Source organism: Portunus trituberculatus, chromosome 38 (assembly GCF_017591435.1).
Source record: "Portunus trituberculatus isolate SZX2019 chromosome 38, ASM1759143v1, whole genome shotgun sequence".
Taxonomy (NCBI): Eukaryota; Metazoa; Arthropoda; class Malacostraca; order Decapoda; family Portunidae; genus Portunus; species Portunus trituberculatus.
In genome coordinates this window covers 18355264-18377447 of record NC_059292.1, presented here as the reverse complement: position 1 = coordinate 18377447, position 22184 = coordinate 18355264, and the positions used below count along the sequence as shown (strand labels likewise).

The window sequence follows — 22184 nt, the reverse complement described above, 5'->3', positions numbered from 1 at the left end:
GAGAGTGGAGTTCCACAGGGATCAGTGTTGGCACCAGTAATGTTCGCAGTCTACATAAATGACATGGTGGATGGGGTGTCCAGTTATGTGAGCCTATTTGCAGACGATGCAAAATTGTTACGAAAAGTGAGATGTGACAAAGATTGCGAACTACTCCAGGAAGACTTGGACAGAATATGGAAATGGAGCTGTACATGGCAAATGGAGTTCAACACGACAAAATGCAAGAAAATAGAGTTTGGCAAGAGTGAAAGAAGAATCAGGAGTATGTACAAGATAGGAAATGAAGACATAAAACCAGTCATGAAGAAAAAGACCTTGGGGTGACAATTACCAATGACCTATCGCCAGAGAGACATATAAACAAAATAATTGGAGAAGTATTGAACTTATTGAGGAACATAAGAGTGGCGTTCGTATATCTAGATGAAGAAATGATGAAGAAAATAATTACTGCAATGATAAGACCGAGGCTTGAATATGCAACAATACAGTGGGCTCGAACTTAAAGAAACACATAAGGAAACTAGAGAAAGTACAGAGGGCTGCAACGAAAATGGTGCCTGACTTAAGAGATTTGACTTATGAAGACAGACTGAAAAGAATGCAACTTCCAACCCTGGAAAACAGAAGAGAAAGGGAGACCTGATAGCAATATACAGAGTGATGATTGGCATGGAAAAAATGGATAGGGAAGATCTGTGTATGTGGAATGGAAGAATGTCGAGAGGGCATGGGAAAAAACTAAAATGGCCACTTATAGGAGAGATGTGAAAAAATATAGCTTCCCTCATAGAAGGGTGGAAGCATGGAATAGTTTAGACGTGGAAGTGGTCAACGCAAGGAATATTCATGATTTTAAGAAAAAGCTGGACATTAATAGATATGGAGACGGGACAACACGAGCATAGCTCTTTTCCCGTATGTTACAATTAGGTAAATACAATTAGGTAAATACACACACACACACACACACAAATACAAAAACAACAAATTTTCTAATATCTCTCTCTCTCTCTCTCTCTCTCTCTCTCTCTCTTTCTTTCTCCCTTCCCTCCTCCCCTCTTCCTCTCGAAGATAAGCTACATGCGTCCCGCTTGTGTCTAAAATATTAGCAAATGTCACTCTCTCTCTCTCTCTCTCTCTCTCTCTCTCTCTTTCTGAAGAGAGAAGCGTACTTTCCTCTTCAAGGCGATATAGTAACTAAAAAATAGCAGCATAATACACAAAGACGAGAAGTATGACAAGCTTGTACGAGTTTCCCGCGCTCGGGCGCGCGACACTACCACCAGTATATCATACAGGCCGGCTTTTTTAACATCCGGCGCGAAGGGGTTAAAACTAACTTGGATCTCCTCTTTTAATTTTGTTTCTAGTATGCAGATAACATCACGTCTTTTTTCTTTCAAATAATCTAACCTCCAACACACTGGATAACAACCCATCTATATTAGTATAAGTCACTCTTAATTTCTTGTCTCTTCCATGACCTCTTTCTTCTTTAGTCTCATATCTACAAGTTGAGAATACAATCTAGCACAATTTTGGATCCTACTGTCAAATGTCAATAATACAAATGCTAGTGATAGCTGCTTTAGCTATTATTATTATAATTTTTTTTTTTTTAATGCAAGAGGGAATCTTGCCAAGTGAAAAAAAAAAGACCCACTGCAAATGCAAGTTTCCTAAGCGATTGGAAAAAAAGTTTGTCAAAAGACAGAGACAAATGTACTGAAACCTCCCTCTTAAGAGAGGTTATGTCATAGGAAGATGGAAATACAGAGGCATGCAGGGAGTTCCAGAGTTTACCAGAGAAAGGTATGAATGATTGAAAAAACTGGTTAACTCTTGTATTAGAGAGTTGGACAGAATAGGGATGAGAGGAAGAAAAAGCTTTCTGTGGTAAGGCTGCTGGAGGACGGGAGGGATGCAGTTGCAAGATCAGTAGAGCATTTAGCATGAAAATAGTGATAAAAGATAGAAAGAGATGCAACATTCCGGTGGTGAGAAAGAGGCTGAAGACTGTCAGAGGAGGGGAGTTGATGAGATGAATATACAGTATCATATGTAATATAATACAGGACCAAACACAAATTCAATCAATCATAAATCAAACAAGGTGTAGTTTAGACACAGGACATTAGATTGAGTAAATCCCTCAATATACAGAACACAAAGTTTGTTTCATGATGGGGAAATCTTGCACCTCAGATACTCTAATTTATATGGTTTACCAAGGGATGAATGTATTCATTCATCAGTGTAGTGTTATCACAGTGCTTTTCAATCTTTCTAGCCTTAGAATCTGTTAAATTCATCCATATTTCTAGAATATAATGACATTGGATTTTCTAAACAGACATGTTTAATTAGTTCTTTCATACATTGCTCCATAGATTTATTGACCAGTAATAGAAAGGAAAATACAGATCTTTAGTGGTTAAGTACTGCCTTCTTACCTCAGGCTTAACTAACTTAGTAATCAAAGAATATTACAAACAACCACTCTGAGGATGGAATTCCTCTTTTTTTTCAAAGTGATGAAGCTGACATCCTTACATCTGATTGTAAACTACACTAAACTTATACAAAGGCTGAATAGTGAATGAAAACACATACATGTAAAATTAAGAGGTTCTCACCTGTCCCTGAAGTCCCATTCTAAAGGAAGTACTCTTGCGGCCACACACCTTCTCTGTGTCAGCCACAAAGTCCTCAATGATACGGGAAAGTGTTAGGAACTCACTAGCAGTCATCTTATCCAAGCCATGTTCTCTTGATCTATTGAACAGGGATATATGTAAGGAAAATTTACTTAAGTAAAGTATGAAGTTTTAAAAAGACAGTAATGAACATAACATTTAACTAGGGTGATATAATGAGCCTTTGCAAGTTCAGCATGGAAGGCTCTACAAGTAAAACATTTAGAGATAGTTTAATATTGGATATGAGTAAAAAGATGGAAAGTATGAGAGAGAGAGAGAGAGAGAGAGAGAGAGAGAGAGAGAGAGAGAGAGAGAGAGAGAGAGAGAGAGAGAGAGAGAGAGAGAGAGAGAGAGAGAGAGAGAGAGAGAGAGAGAGAGAGAGAGAGAGAGAGAGAGGGGGGAGGAAGAAAAAAAAAAACCTTAATATTAGAAACCAGTTTGCAAAATCATAAAAAGTAATCAGCATCAGTATTTCAGCCCTCTGTCTCACCTGGCATGCAACAACTTAGCACAGCGATCATGTGCATAGTCACAGGCTGCACAGAGCACCTCTACCAGACCTGCCAGCACCCGGACACATGCTGCCTCTCCAAGCATTCTCTCTCCATCTGAGATACTCCTGAGAAAAAAAACAAAAAAAAACATATCAGCATCAGTTGTGAGATATAAGCATGTACAGAACTGGTGACTTCCTATCTATAATGTTAATGCTGAATGCATACATTAAAAAGATTCCTTTTCTTTCCTAAGTTTCAAGAAACAGTAATATAAAGGTATTCCCTGACATATAATTAGGATTATGTTCTTGAAAATTCAACTTTAAAATTATCGATTGCATAGTAGACTTTAGATTGAATACAAAATATGCTTTCCTAGATCTATATTCATGTGCCCCCTAAAACCCATAAAAATCATGATGTATTATATGTGAGTACAGGTATTGTCCAAAGTAATTACACTTGTTACATATGAAGCAATAAAATAAAATTAAACAAAAAATTTTTGTACCTGCTCTTTGCATCATATTGATACTATCAATAAAATGGCTATTTATTTTTCTATTAAAACAAGGGAAAGGTATCCACTGATGATGAATGAAATGAATGAAGATGATGAAATAGCTATGCAACTTGATACACCAAACATATATATATATATATATATATATATATATATATATATATATATATATATATATATATATATATACAGTATAATGAACTTCCGGTTCAACGTACTATATAAAGTTAGACCAAAAAGTCCGCATAACGTACAACCACATCCGTTTTAGTGAATTTTCTGGTTCTGAATTTGCCAGGTGAGGGACCGAACGTGGTAGCTTCGCTGTGATTGGCTGGCTCCCCGCCTCTTTCTCTAGCGCCCCTGGAGCTGGATCCAAGATTCTTTAGCAACCTCAGAGCAACCTCCTGCCGCGAAATGGCTTCCATGAACGCTTGGAGGGACGGTGAAAAGGTTGCTATCAGGTTGCTCTGAGGTTGCTGGGAACACCACCTCTGGAGGTGGTGTTACTGTCTTTTATATGCATTTATGTTTACAAAACAACATTTCTATTAGCTTCTTCCAAACCTTGCCCCCAAGAAAGAATTGTTTTGTAATGCATAAAGTGAAATCTTACAAGGAATACCAAAAAATAAAGCAGAGATGAGATCAGCCAAAGACGAAGCAAAGACTCACGGCGAATCGGCCGCCGCTTCTTCTTCTTCTTGTGACCCTTTTAGCCTCCATGTTGTCTTTCACCACGATATTAAATTTATGTTTCCACTCCTCTATTGCCTGCTATAATGGATATAATATCTTAGTATTCATATACGTCCATGCCATGAGGATAACCTCGACTCTGTGGCACTGAGTGATAGTGAATTACTAATGAAATACCGTGGTATTTCACTGTTAGGGAATCTCCTTAGCAACTCCTTCTCCTCTTGACAGCAAACCAAGTAGAAATTATAGATAGTGTATAAGTTATGTGTTAAGGACGAAGCCTTAATACTCCGCAGAGAAACCGCCCACAAGGACAATTCCACCCACTTCTCTACGGGAGTATCAATGTCTCTCCAAACATCTTGTACTCAGGCTGTAAGTGCCCACAGACTGGGACAAGACGCATGGTGTATATTACTATATTATTTAATGAAACATGCTTACCAGCACCTGTCAAGACTGACTCCCCGTGCCTACAGCTTACTACAAGACACGATGCGTATTCCACATCCAGTGGCATACACAAGCCCAGCTACCAACTCCGGGTGGCAACCAGCCACGCAGGGAGCCAAGATACGCATAGCTAACAAGTTGTGCAGACAATGACTGCACACCAACTGGGGGACAGCACGAAGCTTCCAACCAGACAACCAGTGTGTGTGGCTAAGGCCACTATAATCAATATACTACAAGAAACTACACAAATCGATGGTGGTGGCACACAGCCGCCCACCAAACCACACTGGTGGCCACAGCCACCTAAATACAACAAGCGACACAGTACAGAGTACAGCGCCCCTCTGCGTCGTCACTCAACAGGGGGGAAATGAACGCAAAACCCGGGAAAATGCAGCCAAATCCGCTACATTTTCCCCTGGAACAACAAAACCCGTTGCTCCACACAGTCACGGCCAAACCAGCAGCAAACCAGCTACTCCAAAAGGAGGGCACAACTCCCAAACCGAGACTGTTGAGCACCCAGAACAGCACAGCCACACGACTCAACACTGTGCCAGGAAACCAAGAGCGCGCGTGTCTATCTCTGCTAAAAGCTGGCTAGGTATTGGTGCGACACCTGCCAGGCCCAGCGAGACGGCGGGAACAAAGAGTGGGTGGCCACGCTGCAGAATAGCCAGAGGCTCGTAGCTGGGGCCGCCCCACAACACATATTAGTAAGAAATTAAAGGAGGGAATAAGGCGGTGCCCCTCACAATATATATGTATGTATATATATATATATATATATATATATATATATATATATATATATATATATATATATATATATATATATACAGTAAGGTCCCGAGTTACGTCAGAGTTACGTTCCTGAAACATGACGTAAGTCGATTTTGTACGTAACTCGAGTTTTTGTACTTTCAAAGCATATTATCGAGTTTTCAACCAATAATTTTTTATGGTTATTCAGGTAAGTAAAAGGTTATATTGTTATATTGGTACATTATTTACAACTATGTAGGAATATGAAACACAAGCTTGTTTTTGTTGTTGATTAGGGCATGAACGCGAAGGACTGCATGTTGCCAGAGGGGTGGACGCCTGAGGCCGCCAGAGGGATGGGCAGGTCGAATGTTGTGACGCCCAGGGCGGACAGCTGGGAGCGTAGTGCAGTGCGGTGGGAGTAGAAGCGTGGGCAGCGGGGCAAGAAATGCAATAGGAAAGAGCAATAGGGATCAGCAGACAGGCGCAGACGGTGCAAGTTAGCTGCAAGTATCGTGTGGCCCAGGCGAAGGCTCCGGAGTTGTTATTGTTGTGATAGGTGTGTGAGCCCTCAAGGTCATCAACCTCCCCATTGTCATGGTAACGGGCTTCCCATTTTCTTCTTCACTCCCTTACACACAGCTGCTGCCTCCCTTCTCATGTCTTTTAATTATGTTCACTTTTTCTTGCAGCGTAATGGTTTTCCTTTTCTTAGCATCACTGCTATCACTCAGGAGTTTTCTTTTTGGTGCCATTGAGCAAGATACTAAGATAGTCAGCAAACACAGATGTAGGAACACTCTTGCCAGGGGCGACAGTGTGGTGGAACTGAGGTAAGTAGAGTGTTATTGTATTCAAGCGTGAGGTGGGCGGTGTGGCGGATAACCACTATAGTCCGACACAAATATAAAGGCCGCTGAGGGGGGAGACCTATCAGGAATACCCTGGTTGCAGCGTTGCCAAACATCGCAGCCCCAATTATAGGATTAACACTGAAGTGTGGAGAAACGCCCATCTCTCTCTCTCTCTCTCTCTCTCTCTCTCTCTCTCTCTCTGGCTTGTTACTACTTTCTCCTGTTTCTTATTACTATATAGTTCTCTCACGCACGTGTGTGTGTGTGTGTGTGTGTATTTACCTAATTGTATTTACCTAATTGTAACATACGGGAAAAGAGCTATGCTCGTGTTGTCCCGCTCCATATCTACTAATGTCCAGCTTTTTCTTAAAATCATGAATATTCCTTGCGTTGACCACTTCCACGTCTAAACTATTCCATGCTTCCACCCTTCTATGAGGGAAGCTATATTTTTCACATCTCTCCTATAAGTGGCCATTTTAGTTTTTTCCCATGCCCTCTCGACATTCTTTCATTCCACATACACAGATCTTCCCTATCCATTTTTTCCATGCCAATCATCACTCTGTATATTGCTATCAGGTCTCCCTTTCTTCTGTTTTCCAGGGTCGGAAGTTGCATTCTTTTCAGTCTGTCTTCATAAGTCAAATCTCTTAAGTCAGGCACCATTTTTGTTGCAGCCCTCTGTACTTTCTCTAGTTTCCTTATGTGTTTCTTTAAGTTCGAGCCCACTGTATTGTTGCATATTCAAGCCTCGGTCTTATCATTGCAGTAATTATTTTCTTCATCATTTCTTCATCTAAATATACGAACGCCACTCTTATGTTCCTCAATAAGTTCAATACTTCTCCAATTATTTTGTTTATATGTCTCTCTGGCGATAGGTCATTGGTAATTGTCACCCCAAGGTCTTTTTCTTCATGACTGGTTTTATGTCTTCATTTCCTATCTTGTACATACTCCTGATTCTTCTTTCACTCTTGCCAAACTCTATTTTCTTGCATTTTGTCGTGTTGAACTCCATTTGCCATGTACAGCTCCATTTCCATATTCTGTCCAAGTCTTCCTGGAGTAGTTCGCAATCTTTGTCACATCTCACTTTTCTTAACAATTTTGCATCGCCTGCAAATAGGCTCACATAACTGGACACCCCATCCACCATGTCATTTATGTAGACCGCGAACATTACTGGTGCCAACACTGATCCCTGTGGAACTCCACTCTCCACCAAGCCCCATTCTGATGGTCTGTCCTTAATTATTGTTCTCATTTCTCTTCCTACCAAAAGTCTTCCATCCATTTTAGTAAACTGCCATGCACTCCTCCTACCATTTCAAGTTTCCAGATCAGTCTCCGTGTGGTACCTTATCAAAGGCCTTTTTTAAATCCAGATATATTCCATCAGCCCAACCATCTCTTTCCTGTATTACATCTATCACCCTCGAATAGTAACATATCAGGTTTGTCGTGCATGAACGCCTTTTCTAAAACCAAATTGACACTCACAAAGTATGTCATTTTTCTCCAAGAAGTCTGTCCATCTATTCTTCACCACCCTCTCACACATCTTAGCTACCACACTTGTAAGTGACACTGGTCTATAGTTCAATGGGTCTCTTGTTACCTGATTTATAGATTGGGACAATGTTAGCTCTTTTCCAGTCTTGGGGCACTACACCTTCCCTTAATGAGGCATCAATTACTTCACAAACTTTTTCTGCCAGTTGCTCCTGCATTCTCTTAAAATCCATCCTGATACCCCATCAGGTCCCACAGCTTTTCTCACTTCTAAACTCCCCATCATATTCTTGATCTCCTCCACAGTTACTTGAAACTCCTTCATAATCCCTTTCTGTTCCATTACCAGTGGTTTGTCAAAAGCAGTCTCCTTTGTGAATACCTTCCGAAAGCATCCATTCATAGCCTCTGCCATTTCCTGGGATCTTCACTGCATACTCCATTTACTTCTAAACTTTCAATACTTTCTCTATTTTTGATGTTGTTGTTCACATGTCTGTAAAAAGCCTTGGTTGGTCTTTACATTTATCAATTATATCCTTTTCTTGTTTCTTTCTTTCTTCTCTTCTAATCAACACATATTCATTTCTTGCTCTTTTGTAACTTTCCCACTGCTTAATCCGTCTTTTCCTTCTCCACCTCTTCCATGCATCCTCTTTTCTTGTTCTAGCCTTTTCACATCTATCGTTAAACCAGTCCTGCTTTCCAACTTCTATGTTGTCTTATTGGTACAAATTTTTCTCACCTTCTTTGTATATTTTTATAAATTCCTTCCACTTTTCATTTGCTCCCTTAGCACTCTTGAATTTCATCCAATTTGTCTCTTGAAAGAATTTCTTTAGGTTTCCAAAATCTGTCTTGGCATAATTCCATCTTCCCACTTTATATTCTTCATTTCTTCTAGATTTCTCTTCATCTATCACCTTGTGTGTGTGTGTGTGTGTGTGTGTGTGTGTGTGTGTGTGTGTGTGTGTGTGTGTGTGTGTGTGTGTGTGTGTGTGTGTGTAATCCTACTTGCGCGAGTCTTTCAACAGTTTACGTATTGGTTCTCCTGTGACGCGGCATACACACACACACACACTCTCTCTCTCTCTCTCTCTCTCTCTCTCTCTCTCTCTCTCTCTAAAATAGACAAGTAGACATGCATCTTTTTTGTTGTTTTATTTTATTCTTTTTCCACACCACACCCAGAGTTAAGGTGCGTTTTTTTTTTTTATAGAGGTTTTACCCTGTAGGCATAATCCTCTCTCAGCTATTTAATCAAACAGTTCTTCGTCAGAAGTGTCCTCCACATTGATAATAAAAGAATCCTCTAAGCAGAACTTGTTGACGCTGTAAATAATCAATTTCTCTTGACATTGAAGGTTGCGATGGCGAGTAGCGCGGACAAGATATTCACCTTCCATCCTGAGCGACAGGGAGGGGAGGAGTGACTCGATTTGACCTGGGGATTATCAGCGGTCAGGGAGGTTGACCTCACCCATGTCCAACTTTGAAAAGTAGCAACGCTGGAGAGCAGTGGTGCTACATTTTGTGATATCTATACAAAATCATTGTCTTCATTACACTAAAACAATATTCAAAGCTCTCTATACATCCTTATTAGAAATTTAGAGGAATACACTTTTATGACGGTTCATTAAGATGTAAGTTAATAATGAGATCGAAACATGTGCTACGATGCTTGGCGACGCCACAGCTGGGGAATCCCCGTTAGGTCTCCCCCCCCCCGCTCAGCGGCCTTCATGTTTGAGTCGGACTATAGTGACGCCTGGCGGCCAACAATAACAATAAACCCCGCGCTTTACGATTCATAAATTTTCAATTTTTAAAATCTTAAATTGCCTTATAGTTGACTGACGTAAGTGCGAGTTTGACGTAACTCGAGACTGACGTAACCCAGGACCTTACTGTATATATATATATATATATATATATATATATATATATATATATATATATATATATATATATATATATATATATATATATATATATATATATATATATATATATATATATATATATATATATATATATATATATATATATATTGGTACCTTGAGTACGAACGCTTTTGAGTACAAACAACTTGGATTATGAAAAAAAAATTTGTGGTTTTATTTTTTTGCATTGGAGGACGAACTTTGCTTTAAAGTGTGAGCAATAATAAATGCGGTCAACAGATTGCGCGCAGCACTGCGTGATCAGCTGACTGCATGTTGGGGCACCACGCTGCCTCAGTGCCTCAGGAATGTTGTTTGCAGTTGTTTGGTTGTTGTTTTGTAATACCTGGGATAATAATATTAATTTTTTTAGTTATTAAGATCATTGCCTAGTGTAGCAGCACACATGGTCACGAGACATACAGACAGACGTATGGAAGATTCTAGAAGATCTGAGGGGAAGAGAGAGTATCCAGCTCATGAATTAAAATCCTTAACCCTTATAGCCCGTCAGGCACGATCGTGGCTCTTACGATAGAGCCTTTCAGGCATGATCTCGGTGCTTTTCAGAAGCCGCGCTCCTTTATACCACACAGTTTGTTTATGCTTGAGGCTATCTGTTATATATCAAGGCCTGTCACTGGCCCATTGTTTTCAAGATGGTGGACACTTAACCAATCATGTATCAGATTTTACAAGGATATGTTTGTGTAGGTGTGAGGGCGCCAAGCATGAGGATGGTGAGAGCACTTATGAAGTAATCGCTCGCGCATCCGGATTATAGCAGCCAAGGCCCTGGCAGATACGAGAAATATCTGGATACGCGGAATTTCCTCTCCCAACCCCTTATAAATAAAAAAAAAAAAAAAACATGTACATAACCCATATGGGTAAGAAAACAATGAATGAAAGCACATTAAATGATTGTGTATACAATAATGACTTCCTGGAGAATGATAGAATGATAACATATTAGATACCTGCTTCTCAAGAAGATGTGAGGGTTGGGAAGGTGTCTCAGCATCGTCATGGCAATCTGCTATTTTACTGCTGAACTGGACACTATCTGAGTCATTATTAGTGTGTTGAAGTGAGATAATGATAGCGAAGTATTTATTGTTTGTCTGGTACAGCTTTCTACCTTTGTCTCAACATAATATTTTGTAATAGTGTTATTGTGAGAGCTATGTCATGTAAAGTTGTGATGATGAAGGCAGTAAGAAAAAAAATGTGTTTGAAAAGATCAGTCTTAAGATATAGAGAAGATGGTGGAGAAGCCTGGCAGTGAGGCATGGGGTGAGGCAGAGTCTTGGAGGGGGAGATAACACGCATGATGGAGGGGAGAGGGGAGGCTATAATTGAAAGTCCTGCTGTCTCCCAACGATACATTTGTTTGTTTGTTTCTAGTTGTATTTTCTTCTTGATGTTTCTCATTCTAATTTTCATCAACTTATACTTGTCTGGCAAAAATTGACTCCTGGCCAAGTACTGTGTAGGGCGTGAGTCAGGCTATGACACAATCACACAAGACATTTAAAAATGGCTTCCTGATGGAAAGGTTATTTAATTATCAAAAAATAAACTCAAACGACAGAGCAGGTCATCTTGGCCATTTGATACTTGGATATTCTGCCTTGGAGCGTCTCACAGAGAAATGTAAACAAACAACTGAACCACTTTTCGCTGCTAGACTGGAACAATATACAGGCAACCCGTTTAACGAAGGTTCACACAACGAAATTTTGCTTAAACGAAGGTTTCAGTTTACTACCATCTCCTCGTTTAACAAACACAAAACTCGCTTTAACGAAGTTTTATCCAGGTAATTTTTTCCACATTTGAAAACCCCACCATATCACGCAAGCTGACAAGCTTTTGAATACACCAGGAGCCACAAATACTAAGGCCTGCCTCAGGAGAAATCATGGGACACCTGTAGAATCAAGATCAAGATCAAGCATCTCGTAAGCCCGACTCAGGAGTGATCCTGAGTCACCTATAATATCAAGATCAAGATCAAGATCACAACACACGCACCACTCACTCCCATAAACAGCGTCACCAGCAAGCTCGTCTTCACTCATTCAACTTACCACCAAAACGCCCTACAATGTGGCCTAGCATTCCTAAGAAGACCAGGAAGTCTCTTACTCTCGAAGTGAAGCTGGATATTATTCACAGACACGAGAGAGGCGAGAAAACTATGGCATTGCTGGCCACCATCTTAACTCCATCTACTGTCTCTACTATTTTCAAGTCAGCAGACTCTATTACAAAGACTGGTGAGACTGTATCTTCCTTGCAAGCTAAAAGAACCACCTGAACTCGTGACTCTACAATAGATGGAAAGCCTTGTGGAAATGTGGTACATAAGTTTTGTATACGTACAATGATGCGCCCCTTGTTTACATTCCACAGGTTGCCGGTTAGTGTCTTTCCCATTTCACTCTCCCTCCCTTCATAAATTTAAGATCATCAACATTATAAAGTTACATACATACATACATTAGTGTACATTACAATAGCTTAAATTAAATTTAACTGCCTAAATGTTAAACTTCATAATTTTTACTTTCATTAAATCTTTCACTGTACTATGATGCACTCTCGCTTTGCTTACTCTCAATGGAAGTTCAAGTCAGGGGTTAAACTTGTTATAATCGGTTCGCTTAATGAAGTTTCGCTTAACGAAGTGTTTTTTAGGAACATAACCCCTTCGTTAAGCGGGGGTTGCCTGTATATATATATATATATATATATATATATATATATATATATATATATATATATATATATATATATATATATACACACACACACACACACAAATATATTTACATCTACTTATGAAGATGCTATTAATTTGAGATTATAGCATCATTCCAATTAGCAAGAAAATAAATTTTATTATAAAAGTTTTGGTTAGAAACCATAGATCTTAATTTAGCTAAAAACTGATGCTAGAGGAAAACGGTGTGTTCCGTCTTGCTCAAGACGACAAAAGAATTGACAGAACAGTAAAAAACCAACGGAAATCGTTGAAGACGACGAAAAAAGTGTTATTGTGATGCCGCCTAAGTGCTGTGCTGCCTAGCGGGATTGAGGGATCGCTCAAGCGGTAGGTTTGAATATTCTTGGGGCAGCTCCGGATAGTAGTTAGTAGTGAATTCCGGATAGTGGCAATCCAGATATGCGGGCGATTACTGTGTGTGCTGTTTTTTATAATTTTTTATGTATTTTTTGGTGAGATATAAGATATACATGTATTTTCATGGATAAGTAAGCAGTTATGAAACATATTACACTTAACCCTCGGCTATCGCGCCCAATTGGGGCCGAAATAGCCGCGCTATAGCCGAAAATGCGATAGCCGAATTGAACAACTAATGGTGAAAATTGTTATTGGTACCGCAACCACAAATTTTACTCCTAATATCCCTCATGTTTACTTCTTTTTAAATTACTGTATAATCCCTTGGTACCAATTAAAACATGTCAAGGTTATAACATAAAAAAAAAAAATTACATCAGCTCATTGTATTTACTAGAGATGTACCGATGCATCGGTATCGGTATCGGAATTGGCGGTATCGGCCCATTTTTTTGGTATCGGTATTGGCTTATTTTATGCCGATACTTACGATACCTAAAAGGAATTTACTACTTAGTGATATATTCGATATAAGATATTGATTACTGAGTAATTTACCTTTGCAAATGGCTTCGAAAAGCTTCTAGAATTGCTCCTATTTCACAAACGTTCTCAGAAGGACTTACAGCATCCCCCAAAACAAAGCCTCCCATCTGATAACGATCGCCATCCACCATCTCATCCTGGTGTCCAGTGCAGTAATCACTATAAGTAGTAGTATCGGAATCGGTGGTATCGGTATCGGTATCGGAATCGGCCAAAATTCTGGTATCGGTTTGGCCAATGAGCGCTCAGTTACCTCATGACTTCATGGCTGGGCGCGTGATAGCAGGAGCCTGAGGTCGCGATAATGAAAGTTTAGCAGCTTTTCATGGGTGCGTGATAGCAATAAAACGCGATAGCTGAAGTCGCGATAGCCGAGGGTTGACTGTATGATGCATGACAATATTGGAATTGTTATTGGTTTAGATAAGAGTGCGTAGTGCTGGCTTGATGGAGTCAGCTAAGGAGGATGTGTTGACGCTGGGTCATGGTCAAGATAGCCCCATGTTTACCACAACGGCCCCACATTACAGACCACGGTGATCTAAGTTTGTTTTTTAACAGTAGGATGGTTTTAAATTATACTTTTTAATAGAGCATCTTATACTAAGACATATTGTATTAATAAATCAGTCACTCCCCACTCCCCCATCCCTCCCCATCCTTCCTCACCCAGTGATAGGTACTGTACCACGTAGTATCGTACATGAGTGCTTCTTTTAATCACCGAAATAATGTTATCGTGTAATGTTTATCAGTAAATTGCATACTTGTTGATACAATGTCTTAAATGTAAGATTGCAAAATATAATATTAAAACATTTGGTATTTAGCCAAGTGGCACCTCCGGCTGCTGCAGCAAGCCAGCAACAGTTGTTGTCACTTCATAAAAATACAATAGACTATCGCGCGCCTCTCAGAAATTTTTAAATCTTACGGGTAAACAAAACCTTAAAATGCATATGTGTATATAACATTTTCTGCTTAGAAATGCATGTTCTCTTAACTCTTTCAATATTTACAGAAAGTCGTGTTACACCCTGGATACAAATATGCACTATATGCGCAAGGTACAGTACACTGGTGTACCAATACGTTATGGTTTTTAACGCTCCGTACTATAAAACACTATCTCAGGAACGCTGAGTTCCCATCTGCGGTTAATGTGTTAACATAATGAAAGAAATAAGAGGACAATAACCTAAATTTGGTGTGGGGTCATCATGGTAAACAAGGGGCTGTCGTTGGGGACCATCGTGGTCAGGGGCCGTCATGTCCAGGAAACGTTGATGCTTGTTTCTGACCGCGAAGAAGTTGAATTTTCATATTACAATTTGCTTACTTCCCTTATTTATTCTCCATAATGAATGCAGTATACCGAAGAAAAACTTATTGGGTTAAATAAGAGTGTGCAGTGCTGGCTTGATGGAGTCACATGAGGATGTGTTGACGCTTGTTTCTGACTATGAGAAGTTGAATTTTCATTATATTACATTTTGCTTACTTTCCTATCTTTTATAGTTATAGCATAAGAGTAGTACTATATATAGTAATAGTATTAAAATAATAAGAAATTAGGTGGAAAATGGAATTTTTTGGGTCTTGGGAGGTGGTTTGGAACGAATTATAATTACTTCCATTAGAATACATGTATTTTGATGCTTTGGAGTAAGAACAAAATTTTGAACGGATTAAGTTCATATTCCAAGGAACCGCTGTATATGTATATATATATATATATATATATATATATATATATATATATATATATATATATATATATATATATATACATTATATATATTATATATATCTATCTATCTATATATATATATATATATATATATATATATATATATATATATATATATATATATATATATACTGTATTTTACGGCTTGCAAGACGCTGCATCTTGGAAGATGCACCCTAATATTTGAAAGAAATTTCTAAGAAAAAAAAAGTAATTCTCATACAAAAACGCATTCACCATATACCCGACCACTAGACACAAAAACATAAGAAGCAAGGAGTCTGCAAGACACTATTGTTTCAGCACTCATTACAAATTTGCTGGAGCACTCACCACAAATTTAAAACTATGTAAATAAAAACACCATAGGTAAATACATATACACAGTGAAACAGTCCATCTCTTCTTGTTTTAGTGGCGGGCGACGGCATGTTTTTGGACCTGCTGTTTACATTGCAGAATCACTTGTCCGATCGCCGAAACCAAACGTGTCAGTGCTGCAGTTTGTATTTATTTTATTTTATAGTCGTGCTTCATAGGCTTTAACAATGTGAATACAATTCACAAGTGGAGTTTTGACTCTTGCTTGAATGAGTAAGCCAATTGGATGTTCTATTAATAAAGGTACAAAGGCACCTGGCATAATGTGTGTGCGTTTGTGTGCATGTATGTGTGTGTTGCAATGAGACGAGGGAGCGGCCCGTTTTCTCCACACGCTGAGTACGCTGCAGGAAGGATTATAGTATTGGAAATATTTGTAACACCTAAGCACTGAGTTTACATAATATAAAAGGCTAAATTAAATGGTACTTAAGCTAACATCATAATTTAATGACTCAACATACAAATTCCAGGTTGCTATCGGTCAAATGTCCAAGCTCACTTGAGGTTGGATGCTGCCTTACAATACAACATTCATCTTGGAAGACGCACTAGTATTTTTCAGGGTATTTTTTAGGAAAAAAAGTGCGTCTTGTAAGCCATAAAATACGGTATATATACAGTAAGCCCCCGCACTTGGCGAATTAATTAGTCTGGCAAAACTACCGCCAAATGTGAATTTTGCCAAGCACGAGTTCTTTATATCATATAAATCGCCTAAAAAATTACTCAATCAGTCTTTCGTCAATACCTAAGTCCCTCTTTTGACCCATAAAATACCATCTTTTGCGCTGAAATAAAATCTTTTGCCTTCACATATTAGAACACATGTACAAAACAGACCAATAAACAATAAATAAAGCTAATAAGACATAATATAAAGGCTGTAACTCCCGATTTTTCACCTATTTCCCTCACCCACTTTCGTCCTTTGCCACCACCACCATTGTCTTTACCCCCACACAGGCAAACCCCGCTTAACGAAGGTTCACACAACGAAATTTCACTACAAGGAAGGTTTCATTTTACTACCATCTGCTCATTTAATGAACACCAAACTAGCTTTAACGAAATTTTATCCAGGCAATTTTCTCCAAGTTTGAAAGCACCACCATATAACGCAAGCCAAAAGGCTTTTTAATACACAAGAGTCTCTTGTGGACAACACGCGCACCACTCACTCCCCCTGTTCAAAACAATAACAGCGTCAGCAGCAGCTCGTTTTCCCTCGCTCAACTTACCACCAAAATGCCCTGCAATGTCGCCTAGCGTTGTTAAGAAGAGCAGGAAGTCTCTTACCCTCGAAGTGAAGCTGGATATTATTCACAGATACAAGAGAGGCAAGAAAACTAATAGCATTGCTCACCACCATCTTGACTCCAATTACTGTCTCTACTATTTTCAAGTCACCAGACTCTATTAAGAAGGCTGGTGAGACCGTATCTTCCTTGCAAGCTAAAAGAACCACCTGAACTCGTGACTCTACAATGGATAAAATGGAAAGCCTTGTGGAAATGTGGTACATAAGGTTTGAATGTGATACAATGATACCCCCTTTGTTTACATTCCATAGGTTGCTGGTTAGTGTCTTTCCCGTTTTACTCTCCCTCCCTTCATAAATTTAAGATCATCAACATTATAAAGTTACATACATACATACATTAGTGTATATTATAATGACTTAAATTAAACTGCTTAAATGTTTAACTTTATAATTTTTACTTTCATTAAACCTTTTACTGTACTATGATGCACTCTCGCTTTGTTTACTCTCAATGGAAGTTCAAGTCAGGGGTTAAACTTGTTATAATCGGTTCACTTAACAAAGTTTCGCTTAATGAAGGGTTTTTTAGGAACATAACCCCTTCGTTAAGCGGGGATTGCGAATGTATAAATGTGTATATATATATATATATATATATATATATATATATATATATATATATATATATATATATATATATATTCAGTAAGTCCTCATTTTACACTAGAAATGCATTCCTCAATCAGCTATTGTAAACCGAAATTAGTGTAAACCGAACCCGTTTTAACATGTATTAGATAGGAATACGTTCCAGCTCAGAATGAAAGTCAATCGAAAAAAGTAAACAAACATCCATCTCAACCTTCAAGGTTTCAATAATAGACAAGGCCTTTTGTGAAATGAGGCTCAACGAGAGTGGGGCATGCTGGCATGTTTGGCTGTCTATCCAAATTTTAAGTAAATCCTCCATCCGATCCATAATGGGTTCCCAATGTTTTGTCAGCAATTTTACCTGCAGGCTTGAAGCATTAGCTGCTGCCTCCTTAACACTTGAAGCATTCCTCAAAACAGTAGCAACTGTGGTAAATTCAGGGAACGGCTTATAGCTGACAAGCCTTCTCCAAGTTCTTTTCTCTTGACTATATCAAGCTTCATTTCCAACATCAAACTTTTCTTGGCTCGTTCACCCTTACCCACTTCTTCACCAAGATCCAAATTATGTTTCGGTGACATTTTGGACAGGAATTGGTCTTAAATGCAGAAAGTAATGTAAGTAAATCACCGAGCACAGTCTCACTGTTATTCGTCGTGCTGGCGCGAAAGTGATTGGTTTGTTGTTGGTCCGACTTGGTCGCAGTGCGACGCCACAATCACAGGCGGCTGGAATTTCAACTATCGTAAGTGTGATTTTTTTTATCGTAAATTGAAAAAATGGTAGTAATTGTCAATTATCGTATCTGCAAATTTATCGTATACTAAACTAGTGTAAAACAAGGACTTACTGTATCTCTCTCTCTCTCTCTCTCTCTCTCTCTCTCTCTCTCTCTATATATATATATATATATATATATATATATATATATATATATATATATATATATATATATATATATATATACAGGCAACCCCCATTTAACGAAGGGTTACGTTCCTAAAAACACTTCGTTAAGCGAAACTTCGTTGTTTAACCGATTATAACAAGTTTAACCCCTGATTTGAACTTCCATTGAGAGTAAGCAAAGCGAGAGTGCATCATAGTACAGTAAAAGGTTTAATGAAAGTAAAAATTATGAAGTTAAACATTTAGGTAGTTTAATTTAAGTCATTATAATGTATATTAGACTAATGTATGTATGTACGTAACTTTATAATGTTGATGATCTTAACTTTATGAAGGGAGGGAGAGTGAAATGGGAAATACACTAACCGGCAACCTGTGGAATGTAAACAAAGTGCGCATCATGGTACCGCATACAAAACTTATATACCACATTTCCACAAGGCGTTTTGGTGGTAAGTTGAACTAGGGAAGATGAGCTGCTGGTGACGCTGTTATGTTTTGACTGGGGTGTGAGTGGTGCGCGTGATCTTGATCTTGATGCTACAGGTGATGCAGAATTTCTTCTGAGTCAGGCCTTTGTATCGGCAGTGCCTGTGTTGTCCACGAGAGGCTTGATCTTGATCTTTATTCTACAGGTGTCTCAGGATTTCTCCTGAGGCAGGCCTTAGTACCAGCAGCTCCTGGTGTATTCAAAAGCCTGTCAGCTTGCATGATACGGTGGGGCTTTCAAATCTGGAAAAAATTACCTGGATAAAACTTCATTAAAGCGAGTTTGGTGTTCGTTAAACGAGCAGATGGTAGTAAAACGAAACCTTCGTTGTAGCGAAATTTCGTTGTGTGAACCTTCGTTAAACTTGGGTTGCCTGTATGTATATATACATACGTATATTGAGGGGCACCGCATTATTTCCCCTTTATTTTATTATTTGTGTTTGTATGGCGGCCCCAGCACAACCTCTCGCTGCTCCGCTGTGCGGCCACCCTCCCCTTTTTCTGTTCCCGCCATCTCGTTGTGCCTGGCAAGCATCGCTTCAGTACCGAGCCAGTCTTTACCCGAGGTAGACACGTTCGCTCTTGGGTTCTGCCACAGGGTTGAGACACGTGTTGCTAGGCTGTTCTGGGTGCTCAAGTCTCAGTCTGGGAGTTATGCCCTCCCTTTTGACTAGCTGGTTTGCTGCTGGTTAGGCCATGACGGTGTGGAGCAATGGGTTTGTTGTTCCAGGGGAAAGTGCAGCTGGTTTGGCTGCATTTCCCGAGTTTTTGCGTTCGTCCCCTCTTGGTGAGTGGCAACGCGGAGGGACACAGTATTGTCTCGTCCCAATTCTTGTTTTTTTTAGGTGGTCGTGGTCACCAGTGTGGTTTGGTGGGCGGCTGTGTGCCACCATCATCGTTTTGTATAGTTTCTGTTGTATACTGTCTATAGTGGCTGTAGCCACACACACTTGTTGTCTGGTGGAAAGCTTCATGCTGTCTTCCAGTCGGCGTGCAGTCATCGTCTGTACGACCTGTTAGCTATGTGTATCTTGACTCCCTGCGTGACTGGTTGTCACCCGGAGTTGGTAGCTGGGCTTGTGTATACTACCGGATGTGGTATACACATCATGTCTCGTAGTAAGCCGTAGGCACGGGGAGTCAGTCTTGACAGGTGCTGGTAAGCATCTGTTGCATTAAGTAATATAGTAATATACACCACGCGTCTTGTCCCAGTCTGTAGGCACTTACAGCCTGGGTACAAGGCGTGTGGAGAGGCATTAATACTCCCATAGAGAAGTGGGTGGAATTGTCCTTGTGGGCGGTTTTCTCTACGGAGTATTAAGGCCTCGCCCATAACACATAATTTATATACCATCTATAAATTCTACTTGGTTTGGTGTAGGAGGAGAAGGACTTGCTAAGGAGATTCCCTAGCAGTGGGGGAAGTTATACACTGCTGGCGACCTCTATTTCTGTAGTATTATTTATCTACTACTAGGGGCTGGGTGTGCAAGGCTCAGGGAAGGGATTGGTACATGCTGGCGTCATTACCAAATCCTTAGTAGGCACGAGTGAGAGCAGAGTATCTCGTCGCCTCTCAGGGCAGCTGTGACGCCGTGAGGAAACAACAGTCTATTAGAGTTTGCACATTTTCAGCAGAAAGAACCTGAGGGTTGCAGCTGCTGTGAAATATAGTGTTGGGGACCCTGTGGAGCGTCATGCTCCCCAGTAAGCAGACGTAACAAAAATTGGCGACCTCGCCAGGATCATAAACCAAGTGCTTTATAGTGGTGTAGTGTTTATTGTGTGGGGTATTATCACTTATATTATTTTATTTTTGTGAGAACGAGTCCCTATGAGCACCATGGAGGGAGTTACTGGCCTGTTCACCTCACCAGATGATGATGAGCGTGCGCGTGCGGGTGTGAGCCGGCAAGAGGCTGGCGGTGACTCACCACGTTGGTATGATGAGTTGTTGGCTGCGCGTGGGATCAGTGGGGACGCACGTATGTCTCGTGATAACGGACATGGCGGTCCCAGTGAAGGTGATGTGGGACATATTAGCACTGGCAGAAGTATCGGAAGCAGGGAAGGTTCCCGACGATCTAGTCCAGCAAGCAGTATTGCTGATAGTGTCCAGTCAGCTGCCAGACTGGAGGAACTGCGATTGAAGCTGGAAATAAGGAAAATGGAGATAGAAGCAGAAGAGAGGTGAGAGTTAAAGAGACTAGCTGCTGAAGAGAGGGCTAGAGAGGTGGAAGAGAGGCGAGAGTCAAACAGACTAGCTGCTGAGGAGAGACGAGACATTCAGAGACTAGCAGCAGAAAAGGAGGCTAGAGAGATGGAAATGATGAGATTGGAGTTGGAGAGGGAAAAGACAGATAAAGATAGAGAGTTGGAGTGGGAGAGAACTCACCATGCAGTAAGTACGCCTGGAGTTATTGGAAGTACAGGAGGAGGAGAACAGAGTATAGAGCGTACTTTAGTTCAAAGTCTCCAACTAGTTCCTGAGTTTGATGAGGCTAAAGTGGCTGAATGGTTTGTTATCTTTGAGAGGAAGGCCAAGGAGTTTGCTTGGTCTCAAGAGAAATGGGTAGGCTTGGTTGCAAATAAGCTCAAGGGAAAAGCCTTAGAAGTTTATGACAAAATGTCACCTGATGATCTGGATGATTATGAAGAGTTTAAGGCTGACATCTTGCGGGCATATGAGCTGCGCCCAGAAGCTTATCGCTTGCAATTCAGAGGAAAGAGGAAGCGAGCTAGTGACTCCTACCTCAAGTGTGCTCGTTTATTGGAGCAAGTGTTTGAGAGGTGGATTGCAAGTGAGGGTGTTGACTCTCAAGGCCCTGAAGAAGTTAGTAGTTATGGAACAATTTATTGACATTGCTGATAAGGAGTTGGTACCTCTGTTGAGGGAGAAGAGGTTTAGGACTTTGAAGGAGGCTGCTACATGGGCTGATGATTATGTGTTGGCCCACCGTCCTGGACAGCAGCCTGGGAGTTGGAATCGTAAGGAAGGTGGTCCTAGGGGAGGCCCAGGGAGTGGTGGCAGTTCTTCCTCGGGCTCTCCAGGCCATTTTAGATGATA

At 40.1% G+C, this 22184-nt stretch overlaps 1 protein-coding gene across 1 annotated transcript in view; it reads right to left on the bottom strand.

Moving 5' to 3' along the window:
- LOC123514884 (vacuolar protein sorting-associated protein 54-like) overlaps positions 1-21215 on the bottom strand; it is a 90310-nt gene extending 69095 nt beyond the window's left edge. The window contains exons 1-3 of the mRNA XM_045273143.1: positions 21052-21215; positions 3196-3324; positions 2643-2781 (exon numbers count right to left, since the gene is read on the bottom strand). Coding sequence (XP_045129078.1) covers positions 2643-2781; positions 3196-3324; positions 21052-21155 — 372 coding nt within the window. The 5' untranslated portion in view covers positions 21156-21215. The remainder of the gene's footprint in view (positions 1-2642; positions 2782-3195; positions 3325-21051) is intronic.
- Positions 21216-22184: the final 969 nt, after the last annotated feature.